Here is a 26221-nt window from a genome sequence, read left to right on the forward strand (position 1 = left end):
TCATTATGCTACTATCTTTTATTTGCTATAATCAATCAGCATCTGAAACAAAAACAAACACACTTTGGAATGCTTGGTTTTTTTCCTATACAAATAACCAATACAGTGCTAAGCTACAATCAGTTTCAAGGTTAGGTAGCACACTCTGGCATTAACAGTCTCTCCTTGTGTTGAGGAAGACTTGACTGAAGGATACGCAATCTTGACAAATGCAGACAGGCTTTTTGCACAGTATGTGCACGCACACGCACTGCTAAAGAAAATACTCCTCACTTCATAGTGCAGGCAGCCAAAAGCCATACTTGTTTTAAGTTCAAAAGAAACAAACACTCAACTACATCACAGTATCACTGCTTAGTTTATCGCTTCTGGTTTGAATTCTGTGCTTTCATTTAACGTGTCTATGTTTTGCAACTGTGTACGCATTGCAAAATTATTTTGTATATCACTTAGTATCTGCGCATATCCTTTACAGCTTAATGTTACAGTGAAATTAAAAGAAACCTTAAATTTTAAGGTACTGACAACAATAAAATTTCACTAAAAAAAACCAAAACAGTATCAATATTTCTTGTGGTATAGTATGCTTATTTTTATGCCAGTGTTATTTTATGCCATAGTTTCCTATAATTCATTGTATAAAGAGAAACCTAGGAAAACAAAATCTAAAATGCTGTGCCTAAGTTGATTAAACTCTGGTGATTTATGATATATGTACAGTATATAAATATATTTATGTATATATGTACATATATATTGGTTAACATTTGTTATAAATAGAACTGTGTTAACTTAAGCAGTATAAAAATAGCCACTTTCCTGGGAACATGCAAACACAGTATACTCTCACCTAATCTATAAAACCCAAAACAGCCAAAACCTTTAGCTTTGATTTTCTACAAATATAAATTGAAGACTTTTAGTTAATTTAGCCATAAAGTAAGTTGTCTTTTTTTTTTTTTTTTTTTCCAGTAAAGATATAAAATCAGTTTGATGCTAGCTATAATTAAGCTCAAACATAGAATATTTTGGGTTGTTTACTTCAAGTATTTTTCCCATGTGAGCTAATTCTAGACAAGCTGCATTTTGTTTTTTTTCTTTTACAGTAAAATATTCTTCAGCTCTACAAGCCAAACACTACAAGCCAAATTACAGGCAACCTGGCATGCTTGCACTGCAGGGAAAAGGCTCTCCTCTACACTATTCCTATGTGGGAGGTTGTCCTAATATGGCTATTTGTGCTCCAGATCTTTTATTCGTTGCAAAACGTTATCTAGATTCCCATTTCATAGATTCTTAAGGCCAGAAGAGAGTACTGTCACCACTTAGTCTCATCTCCTGCTCCCTGAAATTCACTTTGAGATCCCTTCATTCAGCACAGTGACAGGTAGCTGGACTAAAATGCCTCTCATGTTACAGCCAAAGAGGTTCCAGCAACAGAAATTGAATGAGATCTTGACTTTGTAGTGACTTTTCCCAAGGGGAAAAAAATTCGGTTCCATCCGGTTCCATCTGAACCAAATATGACATTTTTCCTGTTTTCTTCCCATACGAAAAACTGAAAAATTGATTGGAAACATTCCATTCTCCTCCAAGGTGCTCTGAGTACCAGCTAGAAAATCAAATCAAGAAAAAGGGGCTGTGGTCAAAGATGACACTGCTTCTATTCCTCCAGATGCCTAACAGCCCAGCACACGCTGTATGTAGGTAAAATAGAGCTGAGCCCTCACTCTGCTCAGACTTCAACCCTCATCAAGGAGAATACTTAAAGCGTTTGACTATGACAAATACGGCATATGCTCACATTCAGTTCCCCTTTTCATTCTGTTCCATTCAGCCAAAAAAAAAAAGAAAAGAAAAAAAAAAGAAAAACATTCCTACCTATTCCAAAGGGAAGGAATTCCCTTCCCTGCAGCCCTATCATCTAGCACTTTTGAATGGCTCTATGGCTCTTGCTACCTCTCAGAGTTTATATAAGTATTTTTTTTTACAAAGCAAAACAGCATGGAAGACTCAAGGCACATTCTCTTCAGGACAACATTCTTGCTGTGATTAGGGAACGTTTTAAGGAAGAAGGAAATTTGAATGTAAATGGCCTGGGCAGAGGAAGGGATGGAGACCTGCTTTTTCATTCCTAAAGTTATTGTTTGCACATGCAACTGAGTGGGTAATAGAAGGATGAGCTTGATACTCCCTTCCAGCAGGTCTACGGATACTGCTCTGGAAATGTTTTCCAAATGAAGACATTTGGTGTGTTTGGAAAAAAAATCTACCGACTACTTTTCTGAGATAAAGTACGTATCTCAGAGTTTCACCCAGTTCTAAGACAGGGCACGCAACCAGAAGAGCTAGATTTTAGTGAAGGCCCTACTCTCCTAAAGACAGATGAAGTTGCTTGTCCAAGCCTTTCTCTCTGGCGCCTCTGAAAGTGGTATTCCCACCTCTTTATCTCTCAAGCAAAATGGCCTAATGTTCCCAGTCACATTCTACATTTCTTTCCCTATTCCCAGAGTGGCTCCCACACTTTTCCCCAGAAGTCTTTTCTACGTTAGAAGTGACGAATCTTTGTTAAAATAGCACAGTCTTCCAGCTTCATTATTTTCAGGAAAATAAAAGATACATTCTATTTCTTATAGTAAGTAGCATAAATGCACCAAAACAATGTTGTGGATGCCCCTGTATTAATTGTTTAGAGAGCTGTCATTGGAAGTTGGGGACTGGGAAGACACAAAAGGCTCGTTTGCCTTCTGATCGTCCTTCATGGAAGCTGCTTGGTCTGAGATGGAGGAGAAAGAGAGCTGGTCATGTTCCATTATATGCACGTGGTCCTCTTCCTTGTCCTTCTTCACATAAAACAACTTCCTAAACTTTTTGAGCTCATGGAGTTCACAGAATGTCTCAAAAACCACCAACATTGCAATGAGGCCCAGCAAGAGGTAACCTGGGTACAAAAAAAAAGTAATAATAAAAGAGGCTTTAATTGTTATCAAATTGAGTGGGGCTTCAACACTTTTAACCCTTTATCCTCCTGCCATATATTCCACCCCTACCATCTCTGAATATTATGTTAATCTTCTCTATGACCCACTTTGGGCTGTCAAATCCAGCCCCTGCTCTTCTTCGTTCTACAGTCAACAAGACATAATAATTTATAGAAAGTAACAACAGTTGAATCTGTTGCAGTTGTACCAGACAGAAGTATGTAAAAGCATTTAATGAATTAGAATCCTAAAACTGAACACTTACTTAACAAGCTTAGTGATTACACGCTCTCAAAATACCTTTTACCCCCTAAGCATCCCAACACGTTACACACAGGAGTATAAAACACGGCAGGTAATTACAGTTCTCGCTGTTTGTATCAGTTTAGCGGGACAAATCACTGACATGTCATAAAATCTTTCCAATTATTTTCCTTTAATACTATAAGAACATACCTGACACTACAAAACTACTGGAAAAACCAAAAGCAAAAAATGAAGTACCAAGAAATCTGTGCAAAACCTATAAAAACAAAACTTAAATTTACTGTGTCTGATGAAACCCTGAAGATCGTTTGCAGTGCTATACTAATACACAGAAGTTATCCAAACTTGATAATGTTACCTCAATGATATTACTGATAACTCAGTTTTTGATTTTAAAGGAATTTGTTAACTGATAGACTGAGAACCTTAGAATCAGGGTTCTGTATGGCTAGCAGCTCACTAAGCTCTTTTGTTTTCCATTCCAAATACGTAACTAGAATTGAAGGAAAGGCATTAAAACGATCATTTCTTAATCCCAGTGCTTCATTAGATCCTTGCAATTCATCATTACAACATAACAAGGATCATGACAAGTTGAATATTTTATCATTTCAATGAGTAAATCAAGCAGAAGTGTATAATTATTAATAAAACATGCTCATCCAAAGGCTGAATATTAAATGTGCTGAAAGATCAACACAGATTAATTACTACAATCTACAAATGGACAATGCTCTGTTACCAAAAGGCATAAATATTTTACAAGCAGTTGCAGATTATCCACTAAAAATAACACTTCTTTCTCTTTTCCAGAAGCACTATTAAATCAATACTGCAATATCAGGCACTGATCTAAATTGACACCATAGCTAGAATTTATGAATTGTTTTTAAGCTATATCTCATGAATTCAAATGGGAGGTATGCATTAACACGTATCAATGCCAATTAAAAGGCATCTATCTGCAATGAGAGCTTTTAATAATCTCTGAAACACTGCCCAGGTAATCCAACACTTAATTTAGGATGCTTGCACTTTCCTTGAAAAGCCAGTATTAATCATTAATGGTTTTCAGTTCTGGAACTCCTGAACTTTTCTTGGAAGAAAACTTAGGTTCAGAAAGAGAAAATATTTTATACACTGTGTTTGGTTCCATTGCTTGTTTGCATGGGAGAAGAAAGGCAAATTCAAAAGCTACGACCTTGGATTATTTTGTTTCAACAGTTTAGAAATACATCACTTTGCCTATAAGCTACTTTTTCCATTTAGAATTACCTTCTACTTATTTTCTAAGCATTCTAAAGTTTGAAAATGAATAATTGTCTCCATGCAGAAAAAGAAAACTTGAATTTTCAGTTAAAAAAGGGGGGGGAGGAGGGGAAAGAAAGAAGTTAATCCCAAAAGCTGTCCTTATGGTTTTTAAGGTTTCAGAATTTTCATAATGTATTTACGATGCATAACTTCCATTACTCACTCGATCATTTAGCATCACCAGATTAACTCTGCAGATCAGCAGGGTAATTAAAAGCTACTGCTGGTAAGATAAACAGGATGGGGAAAGGAAAAGATGTGAAATGATTCAAATGTTGTATCCCAGACAGATCCTCACAAAGAGGCAGAGGGTGACAATCACCCCCCCTGCTGCTTCCCCCTCTTTTGATCCAGCCCAGGACACTGCTGGCCTTTCAGACTGCAGTACAGGCTCGTGTCTGGCTTTTCAACCACCAGAACCTTCAAGTCCTTCTCCCAGTCTGTACACATAGGTTGGATTGCCCTGACCCAAGTGCAACACCTTGCACTTGGACTATGTTGAATCTCAGTAGGTTCATGTTAAGTTTTGGCTAGTTCAAGGACTTGCTTCCAGAAACGCAAAACGCAAAACCAAGCTAATGGGCACTTTGACTACATTATGATTACTGGATCAGATATGGGAGTTCAGGTAAAGATATGGCAGCCTAAGACATGAACCTGACAAGAATGGCTTGTTGTTTTGGCTGCTTAAATCTTTCAGTGAGTGCCTCTGCTGAACAAGGACTGTGCAGCCTGAAGCCAGAGAAGAAAATACATTCATTCAGAATGTCAACACCAAGATCATTTTCTTGGCTCTACTTTTTCATCTAACCACTGATCACTGTGCCTCTCCTCTGTGTCAGACCTAATTAAGCAATTATAATTTAACATTCTCAGTCTTGCTGTATCATCATTTCAGTCTATTTGTCTCGTTTTGACAGCTGCTATGTCCCAAAGCCTGCCTTGGCTACCCTGTGTTACAACTAGAGTTAGAAATGTTGCTCTACTTCCCATTTCCCATTCCTCCTTCATCTCTGTCTACCTGTCATCTCACTTTAGAGGATGACCTTGAGTTACAAGGATCATTTTCTGACTGTGTGATGCTCTGTGAAATCTTAGCTCTACATGCTCCTATCCATTTCCATAACAGTAATGTGAACATTTTTTGCTATTATTAGTAGGAGAACACGTAGGTAACTTAGCACAATGGAATTTTGTTTTCAGCTTCTCCTTTCTTAGCTAAGAAGCTGACTATTTAAAGCACAGCTGCCTGTAGTTGCCTTCAGTTGCAACATTGAATAGTTACCTACAACACCCAGTTTGCAAGCTGTCAGCTCACAAAACAATTACCAACTCTGCACAAGAGACATAATGCCTAATTATTTTCATTGTTAATGAAGTGTCTCTTAGGTAACACATAGGCTTGAACACTTACATGTAATTCCAATTTTATACAGCTCTCGGAATTTTTGATTGTAGCCTTCTCCTGGCACATAATCTCCCAAGCCAATGGTGCTCAGGGAAATGAAACAAAAGTAAAAAGACTCCAAAAAATTCCAGTCTTCTTCCAGCACAGAAAAAATTGCTGCTGGGATAAAGAAAAAGCATGAGACTGTGATGAACCCAAGGACTACAGCGTGGATGATGGCAACAATCTGCTTGGAGAAGCCCCAGCGAATGTGGAAATAGAGTACAGGCCGCCTGGTGACATAAACAATGATGCGCTGTACTACTGCTGTCAGGAAAAGCAGCGTAAACGGGATCCCGATGACCGAGTAGATGATGCAGAAGGCCTTCCCTCCATCAGATAAAGGCACTGTATGTCCATAACCTAGAATAAAGCAGAGGGAAAACATAGGCTGAGTCAAAGCTGAGACTTCATGTATCCATTTGATATTAGCTATACTGCGTGAAATAAAAACTAGGGATGGGATTTGCTGACCTGGCTTAAGCAGGTAAACAGAGTCTAAGTACTGGCAAGGAGGAAATAGAAACCAAAAAATGTTTTTGTATTTCAAAATGATGAAAGCAATTGCATTAATGCTTATTTTGACGAAAATACTGCTTGTATACACTTGTACACAACACTAGCAGCTATGCCATTAATAGTACACTCAGCCTGGTTTTAAGTACAAATCATGGGTGTGGAAAAGAACAGTAAAGCTTCCACTTTCTGTACCACCCCATCCCTTGTAATGTCAGACATCCAACTGGTGGTTTTGACTACAAGTAGGAGCTGAGTTGACATTTTCTTGGCCCTCTCCATCAGAACCTCAGGCCTTGCCCCTCAGAGGTATCCCAGTATTCATCAAAGCAGATCCCATAACTTCAAATGTAAAACTATAATGGCATTTGTTACGTATTTCATTTAATATTTTATCCTACTAATTTTCCAGTGCTATTTTATGATCCAGTTGCCCAGTGGTTCTTCCATCCTTATAACCTTAATTCTCTGTCTTTAGTCTTTTTTTCTAGCTCATTTATGAGCACTCATCCCAGAAAAAGCTTTTGAGGAACACCCCTTGGGACAGTCTTCTACCTCAAGAACTAACCATTTCCCTCTGATGTTTTTTTCTTTCTTTCTTCCTTTGTTTAATCTTTCTTTTATATTCAAAAAGGTCCCCTTCAGTCACTTTGTTTCCCTGACAGTATTTTGTGACAGGCGATCGACACAAAGTTTGAAAGTATTCTTTCAAAACGATGTATGTAATATTGATTTCATTTGACACAAATATGAAAAAGGTAACTGCATTGCTGTATCACATCTGGGTGTCTTCAGTAAACCAGAACTAGTATTATTTGAGTAAGATCTAGATCAGACCTCATCCGGACTAACCCACCTCACTCTGTACATTCATGCTTAAGAATGAATTGACACCAGTGGAAGAACAGAGAAGGGTTACTAAAAAAAAACCAAACAAACAATACATGGGAATAGAAACTGTTTATGAGAAAAAGGTAAGAGTGATTGGCTTCCCTGGCAAAGCTGAATGGGGACTGAAAATTGATATACTACCTCCTTAATGCATCAGCAGACCAGTATTACCAAGGGAAAAGAAATCCTTTTAGACAAATAATAACACTGCCACACAAACAAACAGCTTTGATGTAGCCATGAATAAACTTAATCTAGGAATTAGAAAAAAAAAATTTCTAAGCTTAAGAGAAGAGTTTTGGAACAGTCGAGCACTTTTAGTGCTCAGCTTTGTTTAAGCTTGCTACTCAGGATCCAAAGTCATTGGTTGGGAATAATTTCATTGAAAAGCTTGAACTGAAACAGTCACATTTTACAATACTGTGGAAAGTAGCAAGAAAAATGACCCATATTTTCTTCTAGTATGGAACGGCTTATGTGACTTAATCCTAGCAACTTTTATTTGACTGTTCATGCAAAGAGCAAAACCTCTCAAGATGTGAATGTCTGGTTTACAGTTATGCCAATGAATGGGGATTTATTTCCTTAAAAGATTTTAACTGCCCTATGACTTGGAGAACTTCAGTTGTTGTGAGTTTATATAAAATATACAAAAAATCTCTACCTGTTTGGATGTAGTTTTGAATGTCTCTCTGTTCTACAAAATTGCTTATTTTAAAAAATAATATGCTTTAACCTTTTTATATTGACTTTATTGCAGAGTCATACAGGTCAACTATGTGCTCAATAAAATATTTACCTTTCCATTTGCTATCTTCCCAATCAGACTTTTGTTACTGGATCTTTCGAAAAAGACTTGGTTGTGACTTTTCTATTCTTTTCATTGGTTTGTATCTTTTATTTATTTTCATTTTCAGTCTTCCCTATCTCTAGTTGTTCCTGTACATCTCTTTGCAGAGAAATACTCTATTGATAATTGTATTCCAGGTAACAGATATCCTCTCCATTTTGATATACCACCATACTTGCAACACTGAGCTACTCAGGGCCAGAAGGGAGGTACTCTCATTGTCCTCCCCAGACACATTCATCCAGCTGCTGGAGCAGCCAAAGCAAATACGGTGGTACAACACTAGCAATATGCACATCTTTTTGATGGCTTGAGTCAGTACCCCTGAGGAGGAGTCAGCCCTTTCAAGTCTGTTCACAATCTCAAAACATCACAGCAGATGGAGGGAATTATGTGCTACATTTTAAAGTTATGCAGAAGTCCTTCACTCAACCCAAGCATAATACGACTCACTGAAATATGATGGAGGCCAATGATAACATTTACATAGATATTACACAGTTCTTTTTATAAACCTTTGAAAATTTTCTATGAGTTTAAACACTGAAATACATCCTTCATAACTGGCCTTTAATCTTCTTAGCTAAAGGGAAATGCCAGTTGATGGTAGAGAGATCACAAAGGAGTTTCAATTACTTCTGCCACTGCAAAGAGAAACACAACAGTAACCAAAGCGATCAGAAACCTGCCTAACAAAATTCATTTCAACAACAACATGATGAAAGTTGCTCATTGAAACAACTAAAAGAAGACATTTAAAAGTTGTTTGAAAAAAAAAAAAGCAGGAGCAAAAAATTCAAGGTCACCAATTGAGTTTCATTAAACAAGTCTGAGAACTCTGAAAGAAGAAGAAAATCCCTTTTATGGTGGGCATTTTTAAACAAAGGAAATCCCATTTACATCACATTTCTGGTGCCTCCTCAGTTGAGCCATTAATGGAACTAGTTCCGTGTGCGCTGGGAGGAGGTAGACATGCTGTAAACTGAATTGATTAAGTGATCTGGGTCAAAAAAATGAGGGAAAGTGAGGAAGCAATTTGTTTGAAACTTAGTTCCATTGCACTAATTAAAGCTTATGGTGCAGTCTCAAACAGCTGCAGTAGCCTAATTAGGAAGGCGACGAAGGGTGTGGCAGAAACCACTTAAGCCAGTTTTACCATAAAGGAAATCATTAAGTCCATGCTCACACAGCAGCATTAAGAGTGATTTAAAGCCACAGCTGAAGTGGTTTGATTTAGTGCTGCTCAGCTCCCTCCAATGATACATTCTTCCAATGTCACTAGAACTGGTAAAAAAAATATTTAAACAATTAAATTAATCATATGAATTATATCTTTCCCATAATGATTTTTCACGTCAACACTTCTTAGAATAGAAAATTCTGTTTTGCCAGTTGCTAGTTAGAATTGCAGTGTGAAATTACAGGAGCTTCTTCTAAAGTAGAGGCTCCAACATCCTGACTTGTATCAGCCCATTGACTGACTGTACACAGCTTCAGTTCCTTCTGAAACCATCTTCTACTGCAGTTAGTCATCAATGCCAGAGACCATTAATTCCTCCGAACCACCATCCTACCACCTAAGTCTGGAGTTAGCTCAGAAAGAACTGGTTCATATAACGAGCTCATTAATGTTACCTGCTGCACCAAGCTGGAAATGGCATTGAACACAGTCAGGTTTGTAATAAGATTGTGTATGTCATCTGCATGGCTGTCAGGATCAAAGGTATCAGCCCAATTACATGGATGTAATGGCGCCTACATTTAAAGGTGGCTTCAAAACTGATTTCTATCAGAACAGTTATACATCAAAGCATTTATATTTTGTAAAGTATATAAAGGTTACCACATCTGTTCTTACACAGAAAGGAATACTTCACCTGTATGAAGTAAGAAACAGATCTAGAAACTCTGCCCAGAGATTCTGGGAAGAGGGGATGTTGATGAATAAAACTGTGGGAAATGTGTGAAGGAGAGCAAGCGATATTCCCCATACCCAGGTAAATACACTGAGATAAAACATTTGCTTTATGATCTTACATTTGGTATTGTTTGAACTGCCAAAGGATCTGTATCACCACAGGCAAAAAACCACTCCTGTTTCATTCCTGTCCTGACTAACATGACACAGGTCAGCCTAAACACACACTGTGACCTGCTGACACATAACACATCCATTTGCAGAAAGCACAGCAATCCTATGTGAACAGGATATATTTTCACAGAATCAGAATCACGGGTTGTGGTTGGAGAATACCTCTGGATCCATCTGCTCCAACAGAGTCTGGCTCTGTCCACTTAGCACTTCATGTATTTATAGACACTGATAAGATCCCCCTAAGCATCCTCTTCTCCAGGCTAAACAGCCCCAGACTTTTCTGATGGGAAGGGATGCTGAAGTTCCATCCTCATTTTTATGGCCCCATGTCTCTCATATGCTGGGGAGCCCAGACCAAGTCACAAAACTCCATGTGTGCTATCACCAGCACTGAGCATTGGAGAAGGATCACCTCCCTCCATCTGCTGGCAACACTCCACATGCCTGTATGATATTAAGGCTGCCCTACATCTTTCTGCATACCATGAAATACTCTGGGTAGGAAACCAAAACTGTGGCATGGGCATGTCTTTACAAGACCTTTTCTTTCCTATATCAATTATGCATGGAGAGGAACTGTGCCACTGTAAATATTCAGAACAAATAGCAATAAACCACAAAAATCCTTTTATTTCTGTCTCCAAATTCTGACATACTTTCATATGAATTATTATTAATCTTTTCTCTCAAGCAGAGATTAAAATTTAAACATGTTTGTACAAACAAGGAAAAAAAAAAACACCCAAACATTACTGAAGATTTATGAAAAATAGTTTTGCAGTGCTCCACCCATGAGTTAGCTATTATCTCCAGTCATAAATACTAATACAAGAATGCACTTTAAAAACTTTTTTTTTTAATTAAACACAAGCGACATTAATATTAAGCAGTACAACTACACTGTTACCACTTCAATCACCTAGAGAAAAACTGCAGCCAGTTCAGGGGGACCCTTGGAAATTATATACTTAGGAATGGTAATTTTCTGTTTAACTGTTGATACCCACAGAGGTAGTAGGAGAAATAACAAGTTGTCATGAAAAAGGAAATCTTTTGTGCCAACTCCTGTCCAGAACAAATTACTTCGACTATAGAAATGTCAATTATAGCAATGGAAGAAAGAAATGTGGAAAAAAGGTAAGACTTGGCATAGCGCTTTGTTTGTATTAGCACAGTGGATGTGGATCCATACAGCGGAACAATTGACTGCACGGGCAATCGTTCAGCAGCAAACTTCTGACCTGAACCAAAGCACTACTGCAGATGTACCCACACAGGGCCAAGAAATCTGGAAGACTTCACCAGCCTCAGAAGTTTAAAATGAATTTAAGCTCTGTTAAATTTGGTACCTCTGCAGCATCACCTCCTGTACTCACATTAAGCAGGCCCCTGCCAGAGCAGTTTAGAAGTGCAGTTCCTTATATGAGAAATGCTTCCTGTTCTCTGATGGGCTCCAGTTTTTGTAGGAAATATCTTCACTTAGAAATAGTTTTTGAATTGCCATGATGTCTCATGGAGACAGAAGATGACTGATGACAGCATTAATGCTCCATGTGGCTACCTGAACTATAGATCACTTGAGAACATACAAGGACCCTCCATAATCTGTAAAGAAACTAGACATAACAAGGTCAACCCAAAAGAAATGATAATACTTTCTTAATTCTAGCCTAATTCTACACTTTTTACCCACCACATGGTTCCTTCGATGTCTCACTCATCACACCATGTGAGCCAATGCAAAGATTACAGCTGGATAGGCACTCTGAATGGCTAGTAACATTTTGATCATTTACTGCGACTACTGTTTTAGTCAGTTATTACCTATAGTTTCTATTTAATGTAGTGTGAAATATTTCCATCACTGCTGTACAGTTATAATGACAAACTAGTCACACACCGGTGGCTATGAGGAAGTGTTCAGCACAGTGCAACACAGGGAAATGGGTTCTACTAGAGCTGCACAAGTGGCAGTTCCACTACACATGAGCCAAATACAGCCAAAAAAAGCAAGTACATAAATTAGTAAGTCCCTTGCACACCCCAGATGATTACTGGTGAGTGGCTGGTGAAGTAACATCTTTTCTTCATTACAGGGTTAGAGAGAAAAACGACTCAAAAGATAATAACTTAAAGTGAAAAATGAGGGCATTCTTCCATGTGGCAGCCTGACACTGGATCTCCCTAATCCTGCCTGGATACATTACATCTGAGTACGGCACTCATCAGCATCCCAAGAGGTCTTTCTCAGTCTAAACAGAAGCAGACTGCTTGCCCATGCTAAAGGACCTGTGCAAAACAAAGGTGTCACAACTCCAAGTGAGGCACACGCTCCATTTCCAGGGCTATTAAACACGCCATTAGAAAGGACACATGCTCTGTAGGAAAAGCTTGAGTTCTCTAGGTGCTCAGCTGGTAGAGCTTTCCCATTTGCCATGTCTGAACACAAAACCAGACTTTTTTTTTAAAAAAACCCTTACTGTAATCTACTCAGTTCCTACAAAACCATTGTGAAAATACTGCAATAGCATGCTAAACCTTGAGCCCAGAGTGAGGTTTGTGGAGGCTGGACAGAGTCCTGGTAGCTTCAACCATGTTTTGTGAAGAGAGGTGCCATTAAAGACTTCATGTTCTACACCGCTTCACACAGTGCTCAAGACAGGGACAAAGACTAGGTATGTGAGTGTATTCAGTAGACAAGTCTGCTAAATTGATATGTCAAAGCATTCAGGCTTTAATTCTATCACAGATGACAGTCAAAAGATATACAGGCGTTGTTGCATTTGCTAGTTAAGAGCAGCAGCAGCAAAACTTACTCAGGTTGTTTTAAAACCTGAAGTTTGTATACTGGGATTTGGTTCCTCTTAGTGTTCTTCTGGATTTAAGACCCTATAAGGGTTAAAATGCAATCAATCGAGAATACTTTGAGTGTTGGCCTTCTCCCCACCTCTCAATAACAGCGCATTGCTAGAAATACTTATCTAAAACCACATTTTAAGAAGTGCCGCTAGCAGTCATTTAGCAGAAGTAATGCAACATTCATCTTGTATCAGGAGTTTCCCTGAAATCTCAGCTTCATTTTTCAATGTTAGGGGAAAAGGAATATGAAAATGACAAAAGCCTGCTGAATAAAAGATAACCCCAACAGGTCAAAAGCAAGGTTAGACTTCCTGAGGGCTCCTCAGAGAATTCAGCAAAGAAAATTCCAATTATTGTTTCATTAGCTTACCTGCCTGCTAGGCAACAGATGGTCAAAAAATCTGTAACAAAGTGCCCCTTTTCTCCCACCACACTATTTTATTATGGATGTTTCCTGAGAGAAGAAACTCTGCCTCAAAAACTAAAATTGGATGAAAGAGAAATGTGAATGGATTTTAGTATGGAACATCTACTTGTAGTCCTGTGAATGTTAGAAAACAAGGCAAGGTTTGTCACTTATCTTTTGTTTAGGGTTTTAGCCCTGTTTAGGTTTAGCAACACATGCACAGCAATACTGCTACAAACACAGCGGCTGATCGCCAAGATTAAAAAAGCAATCAAAGAAACAGGTTTATTAAAAATCTTCTTACGAACTTCAACATCAATTCCAAAGTACTGAAAAAGGTACAAACCCTTCTGCAGTTCTTCCTGGGATTCAAAGCCCAAAATGTTCAATGTGGAGGAAAAGTAAATAAATGGAAAGTAAATAATTGGGAAGTATTGGTAATGGTTGGACTAGATGATCTTCTGGGTCTTTTCCAACCTTGATAATTCTGTGATTCTGTGAAATCTTAACATGAAAAAATGTTTTGGCAGAACAGAGAATGTGACGTTACTGAAAAGATTTAGTCACTACTTTGTACATGACAGTCATTTAATCATTTCATATGTTACTTTGGCAAAACCATTGTGATACTTTTGCCTTGACTATAGCATAAGTGATACATCTTGAACAACAGTAATACTTCCAGATTTCATCTGTTGCAGTCTGCAACAATGACACCTATAGAAAAGTTCATTTTAGTAACCTAGGAATGCACCTAATGTTGAAGTGGCAGTGAACCCGTGAAGACACGCACATTCTGAAGAGACTAACAGAAGATGGAGCTGCTTCTGTCTTGGTCTGGAACCATGGTTTCATTTCACGTTGCAATTTTCTCCTTCCCCACCTCTTCTAATTTTCCTGAAATGGGATTTAAAATTCTGTCAACTACTTTAGTCTTCCAGCACTTGAAAGACCTTGTTTACTCACGGTATACTCAGAGGGATGTGCCAGCTGCCACTGCTGAGCCCAGCACCTGTGCAGTACAGTACTCAGCTTGAAAAGGACAAGTCTAGTGCTGCTCACTGGGAAGAGGCTTCTAAAAATTGATAATGAGCACCTGGTACCATCCCAAATGTATGTTGGGAGGTGTCAAAAGCTTTGAAGGTGTTGCAGTGGCACTTACTGCAGTACTTTCATCAGATCTAATTAGAGAAGAATACCTATCTAGCCTTGCTAAGTTATCATTTCTTGCACTGAAGTGAGCCACAGTTGTTCCTCCTATCAGCTGGGAATAAAGAGAAACAACCAGCTGCATATTAGTATGCTTCCCACCTCTACTCTGGAACAAAAATTGCTTTATTGCACCATCAGGAAGAACAGAGCATGAAAACAGTGAATGAAACTGGTATTGTGAGCAGTAAAGAATTATCATGCGGCAATAAAAATTAAGCAATTTCATGCTGGGAAGTTGAAAACAAATCTGTAAGCAGCATATTTCCATTAAAATGCAACTCTCACATGGAAGAAAGTGCTATCTACTAAATACAATGGGGAATAGGAATTTATATTTCTAATCTTGTGGCTTATTTGATACTTGGAACTCAGGGAAAAGACTAGCATCAGCTCCCTCATTTGGCAGAGAAAGACACACACTACTTACATATCTTCACGAGATGCCTCAATATTTCAAACTCAAACCAATCAGTTGTGATAATGCATCTGAATGCAAATAGATCCACCTTCTACCTACGGTTTTAATAGCTACTTCTTAGAAAAATAAAGAATTCAAAATCAAACAGAGCAAAAGCAAAAAGAAGCAAATCAACACAAGCAGCAGCAATCAGTAAATCAACTGACCAAAATATAGGGAAGTAAACTGCATCAGTCTCCACTTTCATGGAAGGTATATTCCACCTGTAGTATTTATTTCTAACCTGAAGTTTACACTTATGGCTTCTAAAATTAAAATATACGGTTTACAAAGGGGCCAAAGTTTATTGGCTTACTTTAAATCACAGTACTCAATATGACGTTTGACGGTACTCTGCTATCTGTATATAGTCCACCTGGATATACTCACTATTTTATGCTCGAAACAGAACATTAATTTGCAAGGGCAATTGGTAAAAATCAGCTGTCTTGAGAGCTAAGCTACTGAACTATAAGCAGATGTTACAGACATTGAATCATTCACATGTTTAGAACAGCCCATAATAGCAAACACCAGCTGCAGAACCATAAACTCAATTAGTCACACTGGAATCGGGATAGGCAGGATAATCACATCTGTATATGTGCTACCAACAAGAGGAAAGCAAGGAGAAAGAACAGTACTATAATTGCACATACTATGATGAATAAGCATAGATAGCTACGTTCAACTGGGAATTATTTATAAATTAATAGCAAACTACAGATAAAAGACAACAATATAAAGACACGAACACAGCAGAACAGATATTTGATGTATTTGGAAATTCTTGCAACTATAGTAACAGACTTCAGATCTTACTTCCTTAAGTCCCAGCACCTTAAAGTTGTATATGCATGTGAACCTGCCTAGTAACCACCTAGCCACCTTCTATCAGTGCAACTGCAAATAGCCAACAAGAAGAAGGCTAAACTGATGCAACCTATGACTAAGGGAAGAGGGATGCTGTAAGCAGGACCTCTCAGACCTCTGTATACTGTGGGGAGGAGAAAGTCATAAGCTGCCTGGTAATCCCAAAATAAAGGCCTAGCACTAAAGAGCCCAGGTCAGCAATGTGTAAATTGACAGTTAGCACTTCTTACCAAGGGAAGTATTTCTTGTCAAGCATCTGGACCAAGGAACACATCCAGTTTCTTGTAATTGTCAGCGATCAGGATTTATAAACAGTAATTAAACAGGACAGTATGACTGCATTAGTTCCTTATTAGTTTCAAATATGATGAAATTTATCATATAATACTAATTACCTAGTGGGAAAAAACATAGCTGCACTCAAGATGTTTGCATCTGAGGTACAGCAGATAGATTCCTATCTGCGTGTAGAAATACTTCAGTGATGGCACCTGTTTTACTAAAGAGAGAAGCCCTGTTAAATTCTTTCAGCTTTGCTAGCTGTCATTTTAATCTTGCTTGAAATAATGCCTCTTTACAAGGGGCAGTCAGCAATTGTCAGGTGCATCATCAGTAGACGAAATGTGTTCTTAGGTTTCCAGCCCCTTTCTTACATCTGCTGTCAGTCTGGCTGCGCACTTTGGATTCTTCCCATGCTTCCGCCAAATTGTTACATGAGGCATCTGATTTAATCTAAGACATCCTGCTGAGCAAGAAAGTCTTTTCCCTTTGTGGGTCTATGCCTATTGCAGTAGTTGTAGCTTATCTAAGCGCAGCAACTCAGAGCAAACTAATCCTGCAGAAAGTGCTTACTTTTTCCCTAGGCTGATAGGCTGACTCAGCTAACTGTTGTGGTCCAAGAAGCAACAGACCTAGCACAGGGAACGAGGTAGGGCCATAGGGTGGCAGACAGGAGTCCATGCTGCTCTCTTTCCAGCAGCGGAGTTCTTACACAGCTCTGCACACTTGATTTTATTTCACCCACTTAAGGGATGAGTTCGGGCACAACTAAGCTGATGTCTCAATGACTCTTGGACTGTCCAGAACAATGCCTGAGAAGCATCCTGTCACTGAACTGGGCCTGGTGTCACCTTTTTTGTTTGGGCTGGTGGTCAATGTTCCAGACTTGGCAGAGACTGGAGCCAACTACAAATCCAATTAGAGGTCAGAAGGAGACCATCCCTTCCCTCTTTGCATTGATGCTATAAATAGGGGCTGTGAGGTGGGTCAGGCTGGCCCGCTCTCTCTTTTTTGCTGCTGCTGCCCATCTCAGTTCTACACCACGTGGAGCACCACAGGGGGAGGAGAGGCACTGGATCCAGGTCTGGTGATCTTCCTGTCTGCCTTTATTTCTCCTATTCCTTTTCCTCTTTCTCTCAAAGTTGTTCAGTAGTGCAAGGCTTATTTGAATTTCCTATCAAATCTACTGCTTAGATAGACAGAACTGTGGGAAGGCCAATGCATGTATCATACCTGTTTTGTACAAATCTCCCATTAACGCTTACCTTTTTTTCTCTTATGCATGGACCTTGAATGGTGTTTTACCTTAATCTAACCAGGAGGATTAGTGAATCTGCTCACTCCTCCCTCCCTTCACGGACAGGACGTGACACATCCTGAGCAAACACTTTGGTATGTATAAGGACAGGCAACCAGCACACTAAAGCTGAGCAAACTCTACCTTCTGGCCACAAAGGCTAATTCATGCGTCTGATAACTTATCTGGGCCGTATTAACTGATAACAGTCTTGTTATCTGCACTGAGTACACAACAATACAACTTCCTAGCTGGGAGTGGGAATACATCTGCAGTCTCCACTGAAAAGAAGATATAGAAGTATGTATTACAGACTGATACAGAGTTTCTAAGTCCTTGTTCAAGTAGTTGCAGTTTTCACTAATACTGCTAAACAGGAAAAGTATAACTGACAAAAAGAAAACAATAACAACCCCCACAACCATCCAAAGCAAGCAAATGACGTCACGAGGAAGTGTATCCGCTAGATAGAAAATAATCAGGTTACTGTAAAAGAACACAGCCCAGGAGCAGAGAACTGCAAGGCAAGATTCATATGCCCCCATCCTGATCACTCCTATGCAATCTTTCACAAATGTCTTTTCTCCTCTTTGCCTTAGTTCATCCTTTAGCAGAATGCATGCAGAAGTGCCACTCTATCAGGCAAGACACAGAACATAACGTGCTCTAGAAAGCAAAGCAGTTCTTGGATGCAAATACTTCAGTACCTACTGATAACAGCCAATTCTAAAACAATAGAAATTATCACCCTCTCCCTCATGACATTAAGAACATTGCATAATACAAGGCTAAAAACTGGAAATAAAACTTCTGTTTATGATGTTAAGAGTTCCTAGTTTTGGTTGGGATTGATTACTAATAACAATTTCTAATGTGAATGACATTTTCCTCTAAGCAGCATGCAAAATTGTCAAATGGCAATTACCCCAGAAAGCTTGACCCAAAAATGTAATTGGCTTCAATTAGTACAAACAGCTGCACCGAAAGGTCTGACTAAGAGATTTTTGCACTATAGATAGGCAGAATATAAATAAATAACTCCATAATGAAGTAAGGCAAGAACTTGCCTTATCCTCAGATTTTCTCTTTTCCTATCAATGGGATTTGCTGATTCACAGAACACAGCAACCAAACATTCCTCCGCGTTGTCTGTTTGCCTAGTGGGTGTTGAAGTAATGGACTAGAAGACTGGTTTCTCAAAAGACATTGTTTAACCCACCTGTGTGCATCAGGATCTCTTACATAACAGAGCTTCATTACCAAATGCTAACCATTCCAGTGATTGACAGCATTTTGCATTCCTTTCTGTGCATCATTCTCTGTAGCAACTTCTTTCAAATAGTCAGAATATTGATAGTTAGTATATGACCATGAAAATACGTAACAAGTCATGCTCCAAACTATTTATAATTTATTTGCCCATAAGTACATCATACAGTCTGAAGCTTTCAAGATTCTGGGATAAACTGTAGTTCTCTGATTTTACTCAGTTTTCTCATTTGCTGTAGGCTTCAACAGGAAAAACCTACCCCTTCCTTGTATGATACACTGTTGGTTAACAGCTACTTAAATAATATAAAGAGTAGAGATTGCGTGGCCTTATCATGTTAATATTCAACACAACAAGAAATCTTCATGGCTTTTTTCAGCCTTTTATGAAGTTACACATAAAAGTTTGTACACACAGTTTTCCACTCCAGCTTCCTTTAAAGCCATGACCCCTATGAACCCAGCCTACTACTACGGAGCAGGCAAAATGATATTAGCCTTGCCTTTGCACCTGGTGGCTCTGAAGGAACAAATCCCTTTTCCAGTTATATAATAAAGGAAAGCACCCACTCTAGCTTGCCACTGGACTTTGGCACTACTACGTATTGTATGTTGCAATGTCTGAACCCGACAACCATACTTTAAAATGTGTTCACGGTGTTCCTTGTAGGTTTAAAATAACACAGTATTAGTCCAACTGTCACGTAAGAGATAATTCAATACAAGCATTAAGATAAAAGCATACATGAGTCCCACTCAGTTCAGCACTGCCATCACCTGAAGTCTTCTATCACTTTTTCATCTTGCTGAGAAATCACCTTGCATTTTAAACCAACTAGAGGAGATATCTAACACTCACACATAACAAAAAGAAAGAAGAATTTGGTAAAACAGTAAATTTTACAATCACTGTTGTCTGTCTGTTTCCTTTTTCCTCGACACAGGAGACTTTTGCCCTGCAATTCTGTACCTCACTTATCTTCAGGACATTTATGAGTCACATTTAGGCACATTAAAGTGGAACGGAAGATGTAAAAGCAGACACGCATTCCCACATGTTTAGCAATTGGGCAGTTTTTCTATAGATCAAACTATTTTTCTCTCTCAAAGGTATGATAGACAAACCCCGTGCTCATGCTTCCATCCTCACTGCATGCTTCTGTAAGGAAAAACCTGGCATTCAGCTTCTACCAACACTGCAGGAAATATTTAAGCTGAATCAGATGCATAGCTTCTTATTTTAATGGTGTTCCATCACATCAATGCCAACTACATATAGTTCCTTTACAGTAAATGCTAAAAATATTCAGCATTTAAATAAAATATTTTTGTATTGATTTGAGAAAAGGACTCTATTTATACTTATCTCAGTGTAACAGTCAGCAATGCCATATAGCCAGTACAAGAAAGAAACAAAGTCCTCAAATATAAGTGCTTCCTGATGCTAGTTTTCATCTGTACAAGTCAGAATCCTGCAGCTATTCTTAGGATTAAGTTCATCTATTCTTAGGATTAAATTTCTGCTCACAAAAAATACATATATATAATAATAACGAGTGACATTTTCATTGTACAACATATTACTCTACCTGTCATTTCAATACTTCTTTTCCCTGAAAATAAGACATACTCTTAGGTTCTCAGAAACAGCAAAGATTTTATTAAAGAATTTAAGGTTGCTTAACCGATTTGATTAAAATACTCTTTAAATAACTGAAAGGCATGTAAGTAAATGCTCAGGTACCTCATGTAGCATGAAACTTAGAAGTACATTTTAGCCTTTTCCTTTTGGCTTCTGAGGTTATTTTTAATACTTTCAGAAAATACATTCCACGTACAGAACATGAAATGCAAACGAGGAGCAAGAGATGACAAAACCCCATTCTCAGAGCATCAGTTCTCCCTAAAGCCACGTTTGTAATGGTGTAAAACTGCTTGAAAACATTCTGTACATAAGCTACTCTACGTTTTTGCTCTGTAGCAGAGGACAGTAAAAGGACACACAAAGTCTCTACACTCCGTTATCTTAACATCAGCCCAGACTCATGATCTTAAAGAGACAGATATGGAAGCTGTCATTAAAAGCTTCTGCTGGAACACAGAATGCAACTTCGGTGGAGGACATTGCCCTGCTTTCTCTCACACTAAACAGAGTGGTGCAGAGACTACTGGGTTGGTCTGTTCTGCTGGAGAAACCTGTTTCACAGCCCAGCCTCACCCCCCTGCTGCTGTCAGGAAGCACTTAAGCACTCTCATCTCTTTCACATCCGTGCTCCTCTGAAGCCTCCGAGGTACTGTGATACTTTCTGAAACTTCTTGAGCTACTGGTGTGAAAATCAGTTGAGAGCACAGGCCACAGTAACTCTGATGATGCAACAGCTGGAAAACTCACCTGTTTCACAACTGTGCTTTAGTGACAGCTGGGGAACAACTTGGATTGATAGGAAGGTTCCCTCTGAGTTTTCATTCTCTGTTTTCAGAGAGCAATACATATCCTCTTTCCAGTGGAAAGAATATTCATGTGCTCTTGCAAACGCCACTCTGATACTTCTCTGAAGCAAAGCCAATCAAAAAGCCTTATTTCATTTATTTCTTTCTTTTCCAGTTTTGAATTATATTTCTTCTTTGTCCTTTAAGAAATGCAGTCTCATAAAGGATGTTAGCTAGGTTCTCAGGTGGAAGAGCAGCAGTCTTCTGGATCATCACCATTAACTAAGCTAGAGTTAGAACTAAACCTTGTACAAATAATGGCTGACATCAGGCCCAAAACACAGCTGGAATTTAGGCAGCTAACTCTTAAAAAATCATTTTATTGCTACTTTCTAGACCTGAAGTCATGAGAACTTGCTCAGGTTTTTCGTGAATTGAGAAGATCTCATTTCTGTACATGCCAACAAACACTGTGGTCTTTATATGGTTTAGCAGCTTGTGGCCTACTTTATAATCAACCTGGAGCAGAGGCTCAACCAGGACTTTCTCCCAGGACTGTGATGTTCTTCTACAAGAAAAAAGTATGGATGATTAAAATGATGATGCAGTGGATCAAAATGAAAAAGAGAACAAAAAATAGCCACCAGACTGAAAAACCTGTAGATTTCTATCAAAAATAGAGGCACAGTGGGATGCAGAAGTGAGGACAGAGCAGGTAAAAGCAGCACTCCATCCATCACCAGCCACCACTGCTCTGAACAATAAAGCAGTAATGCTATTCCATAGCTTCTCTGGTTTCTGCCAAGAGATAGGCTGTACTACTCATTGGCTTGCAAAGCATAAACACTGGATTAGAGCTAGCGTTGCCACCCTTTATTTCAGCAAGTACAAACTGATGGCTGTGGTCACATGAGACACCAGCAATTGCCAGCCTGCACAAGAGGACAGACCCGGATTTCCTCTCTGCTACCTTCTATGTCAGTAGAGAACACAAGAGCTTTGTCTCAGGCATACAAGAGGTAAAGCAACCAGGCTATTGGCTGGAACTGTCACCTCTGGTAAGTAAAAACCAACTCACATCCTGAAGCATTAAAAGGATATTTCCTTCTCAGAACGTTTACTACGATTAATTTTGACAAATACCAGCACTTTGGAAATAGTCATCTAAGTGACTTTTATTTGCCTCAATCTCAGAGAGGCTGCAGAGTTGGAGGTTTTTTTCTTCTGTTCTCTTAAACTTAAGCTCCTTATCTAATAATTTTAAATCTGATGCTGTTTTGATTGCGTTTAATGTTGCCATGTATTGTAAGACAAAGATTGTGACACAAAACATCCAATCTCCCTTCTCAGCATTACTGCAAACTATCTGTCTTGTTTTCTCTTACAGCTTCATAAGACATACAGCGGTAGTTTGTTTTTTCACTTCCTTCTAAAGAGAGAAGAAAACTGTTAGTTCAAATCTTTGTCCTGAGAAGAGCATGAAGCAGACCTCACCTTAAAACTCTCCTATGCCCCAGATGAAAGCAGCTTAACTCTGAGAGTGGACAAAAATAGGGCAGCAGCAGCTCTGGAGCTGCTTTGCGGTCAATAAAAATGGAAATGTACCCCGGGAGGAGGGCAGACACACAGGCAGACAAAATGACTCTTTCACTCTGTGCACAATCACTGAAGCTATGAAGTGACTGGACTCTACACCTGATTCCGGGACCATCTCCTCATCAATCTGTAAGGAGACAGCTAAGAGCTATGGCTGTTCCTACAGCGCCTACTAACATCAAGCCATTCTACAGGGGCATTGCTTCAAATCCCTCCAAGCAAAGGAGGGAAAAGAATGTGGTTTCCTCACATCCTAAATCAACATCCAAACAGTTAACACATTGAAACTAAGCTTGCTTTGGCATCTTTCTCCACTCACCTCTTCATTTCTTTCACTTTCCTTACCAGCACGCAGGCATAAAGATCATTTTACTACACATCTCAGCACAATCTAGTTTTGTCTCCTACAGCATCTCCAGCAAACCACATTTTCCTGTGAGTGCTGTTGCTAAGTAACTAACTACTCCTACAAGAGAAACCAAGTTCCCTCCCAAAGTTTGGCATCCCCACCCTGGTGAGTAGCTGCAATTTATCATAGGTATTTAAATGATCCACAAGTGCTACACACAGGAGCCGCACAAGGAAGCTTCAGTTTTGCACTAGACAGAGATAACTGAGTTTAAACCATCATAAAGTTTGTATTTTTACATACAAGAGCAAACAAGAGCAAACAGCCCACAGCAGGAATGTACTGCAGTTTATGGCTGTCATGGGGCAGTCTGCACACACAGCCCATACAAATTTCTTCCAAGTAATTATTTACCTCACTGTTTTTATTTTACAAATGCCCTCCATTGAAAAACATTTCAGAATTCTTAACTGGTTTTATCATCTTCTTCGAGGACTTTTTGCTAGTTAGGATGATCCAGTGCATATAAAATGAAAGGGAGAGAACAAGAAGTGGAGCTGGGGGTGCTAAGATTAAACATTTTACATAGAAAACTAAAAGGCTGTAGTACAGGTTCTGTCATCTGTGTGCATTTATTTACATGATGAATGGCAAATTCCATCAGCTGGACCTAAGGAAAAATCCTCCAAGTGCTCCTTGCAATTTCCTATCACCTCTCCTAGCCCCAAAACATGGTACCATCATTTGGGACCAGCACAATCACATCCATCAAAAAAACATTTTACCTTTCTGTTAAATAAAAATAAGCAGACAACTTGATCTGCATACTCAGTGACTTTAAAACAAAATAGTAAGTTAATACGTGTTCCAATAATTCAAGCAATGCCAAAATAAGATTAAATAAGTCCACAGCAAAAACAGTAAAGGCTGTTATTGATATCAGCTGATTAAATTTGCATTAGTAGTGAGAGAGATCACTTTGGGGCAGTGGAAAAAACATCTTTTGTAGTAGTTGCAACTGGCTGCCAAGACTTGGATGGCAGGAAGGGCAGCACTCTGGACAACTTTTAGGTGTTTTTTTGATGCTCTTCTTAATCCAAGAGCTTCTGCTAATGAGTTTAGTGAGGAGCTCAGACACTCAGGTTTTCACAGTTCAGCTTCCCAGCATAAATGCCTGCATTTGTTCCTCTTGGGGAGGCTGGCCATTACAACCATACCTGGAACATAACTGTTTTGTTTTTATAAGTGCTTATCAAAACTTTGGCCAAAGGAACATTGCCTCAACATTTCCAAAATACCAATAACGCTGCTATGTGGAACCAAGTAAGCATTATATAACATTAAACCAAAACTGACAGTAAAGGATAAAAAAACCCAGCAACAAACAACCCACACACTGAAAAACAGCTATAAACCAAACCACTGACATTTAACAGCTGGGTGCTCCCCCCCAGTTCAGACTGAAAGGAACACGAAGGAGGCTGAACCCCTAACGAGCGCTTCTAAAAGCAGAGAGAAGTTGTAAGATGGGCACTTAGCTGGATTTCCAAATGCACCTTTCTGAGAGGGGGGCAGAGGGAGGAAGAAACCTGGCACAGTGCCTGCCCCTTTAAGGACTGCACAAAGTCAGTACTTTTGCTCACGGTGCTAAGTAGGGCGGACTTAAAAATACAGCTTCATTTTTAATAATTTAGCATGCACAAGGACATCAGTGTAGATGTTCGTGGGAGGCAGCACTAATCCATAAGAGATACCTCTTACACAAGAGAATTCTGCAGCTCCTGGGAAGTCGGGGCAGTGGCTCAGATGTCCCCGGCTCTGCCCTACAGCCATTTGCTGGCTCCTCTTTGCTGTCTCTGTCACAAGGCAGCCCGACGCCCTCCTGAAGCCAAGGGCAGGTGGGATGAAAGTTACATCTTTGCGAACGAGATCGACTCAGAGCCTCTGCACCATAGTATGGTGCAAGGCATGCAGAGTATCTTCTCGCCTCCACTGCGAGATGCTCCAAATCCGACACCGACCCACAGAACCAGAGGGTTACATTCAGACTGACGTGCTTCATTAAAGACATCATGTCGGACCTCCGGCGGAGCAGCGGGGGCCTCGCGGTTGGCTGGCCCGGCGGTACCGGCCGGCTGAGCGTGGCTTCCAGGTGCGGCAGGGCAGCACGCCCAGACACGGAGGCCCAAAGAATTACAGACGTGTTCTTTCCACACACCCACCCAAGCCGTTGGTTTTTCCACAGCCAAACAAACGACGCCCCGGCCTGCTCGCCGCCCCCCTCCCGCCGCAAGGCCGCGGCCCCGCGGGTCCCCTTGAAGCCTCCCCGCGGGAGGCCGCCCCGGGATCGGGCCGTAGAAGCCCCGCTCGGTGAGGCCTCCGGCGCCGCCTTACCCGTGGTGGAGAGCACGGTGCTGGCGAAGAAGAGCGAGGAGGTGAAGTCCCAGTTCCAGTTGCCCGAAGCGTTGCTGAGCACCGAGACGCCGTAGTTACTGGCCTCCAACACCCGCTGCAGGAACTGCTCCAGCTGCTGCTCCGACAGGCACGCGTGCTCCACCAGGAAGCGCTGCTTCAGCTTGCCCAGCTCCTGCCGCAGCAGGTCCTCGTAGGGCAGCTCCACCGACGAGAAGACGACGGCGCCGAACACCAGGTAGAGCAGGTAGCCCAGCACCAGCAGGGCGAAACACCACGCGGAGCGGTGCTGCTCCACCAGCCGCACGCAGGAGCTGCCCGCCAGCGACTGCAGCATCTTCCCGGGCCGCCGAGCGGGAGCGCGGCCGCTGCCGCCTGCCGTTGCTGCGCTGCCGGCTCGGAGCGAGCGGAGCGCCGCTGATGT

General features: G+C 40.1%; 1 protein-coding gene across 1 annotated transcript; it reads right to left on the reverse strand.

Moving 5' to 3' along the window:
• KCNK1 (potassium two pore domain channel subfamily K member 1) lies at nt 1-26221 on the reverse strand. The gene is made up of 3 exons (XM_015857884.3): nt 25780-26221; nt 5974-6369; nt 1-2941 (listed from the first exon to the last, which is right to left on the reverse strand). Exons 1-3 carry the CDS (start codon nt 26132-26134, stop codon nt 2682-2684), a joined length of 1011 nt encoding a protein of 336 aa, XP_015713370.2. The 5' UTR covers nt 26135-26221; the 3' UTR covers nt 1-2681.

The sequence above is a fragment of the Coturnix japonica genome, chromosome 3, assembly GCF_054131305.1.
Source record: "Coturnix japonica strain WE chromosome 3, WE-NBRP24, whole genome shotgun sequence".
NCBI lineage: Eukaryota > Metazoa > Chordata > Aves > Galliformes > Phasianidae > Coturnix > Coturnix japonica.

Coding starts and splice junctions, on each gene's coding strand:
- KCNK1 (XM_015857884.3), bottom strand. CDS start 26,134: ATGCTGCAGTCGCTGGCGGGCAGCTCCTGCGTGCGGCTGGTGGAGCAG. Junction 6,370..25,779: donor CACCGTGCTCTCCACCACGG/GTAAGGCGGCGC, acceptor GCTTTATTCTAG/GTTATGGACATACAGTGCCT. Junction 2,942..5,973: donor GTATAAAATTGGAATTACAT/GTAAGTGTTCAA, acceptor TTTTGTACCCAG/GTTACCTCTTGCTGGGCCTC.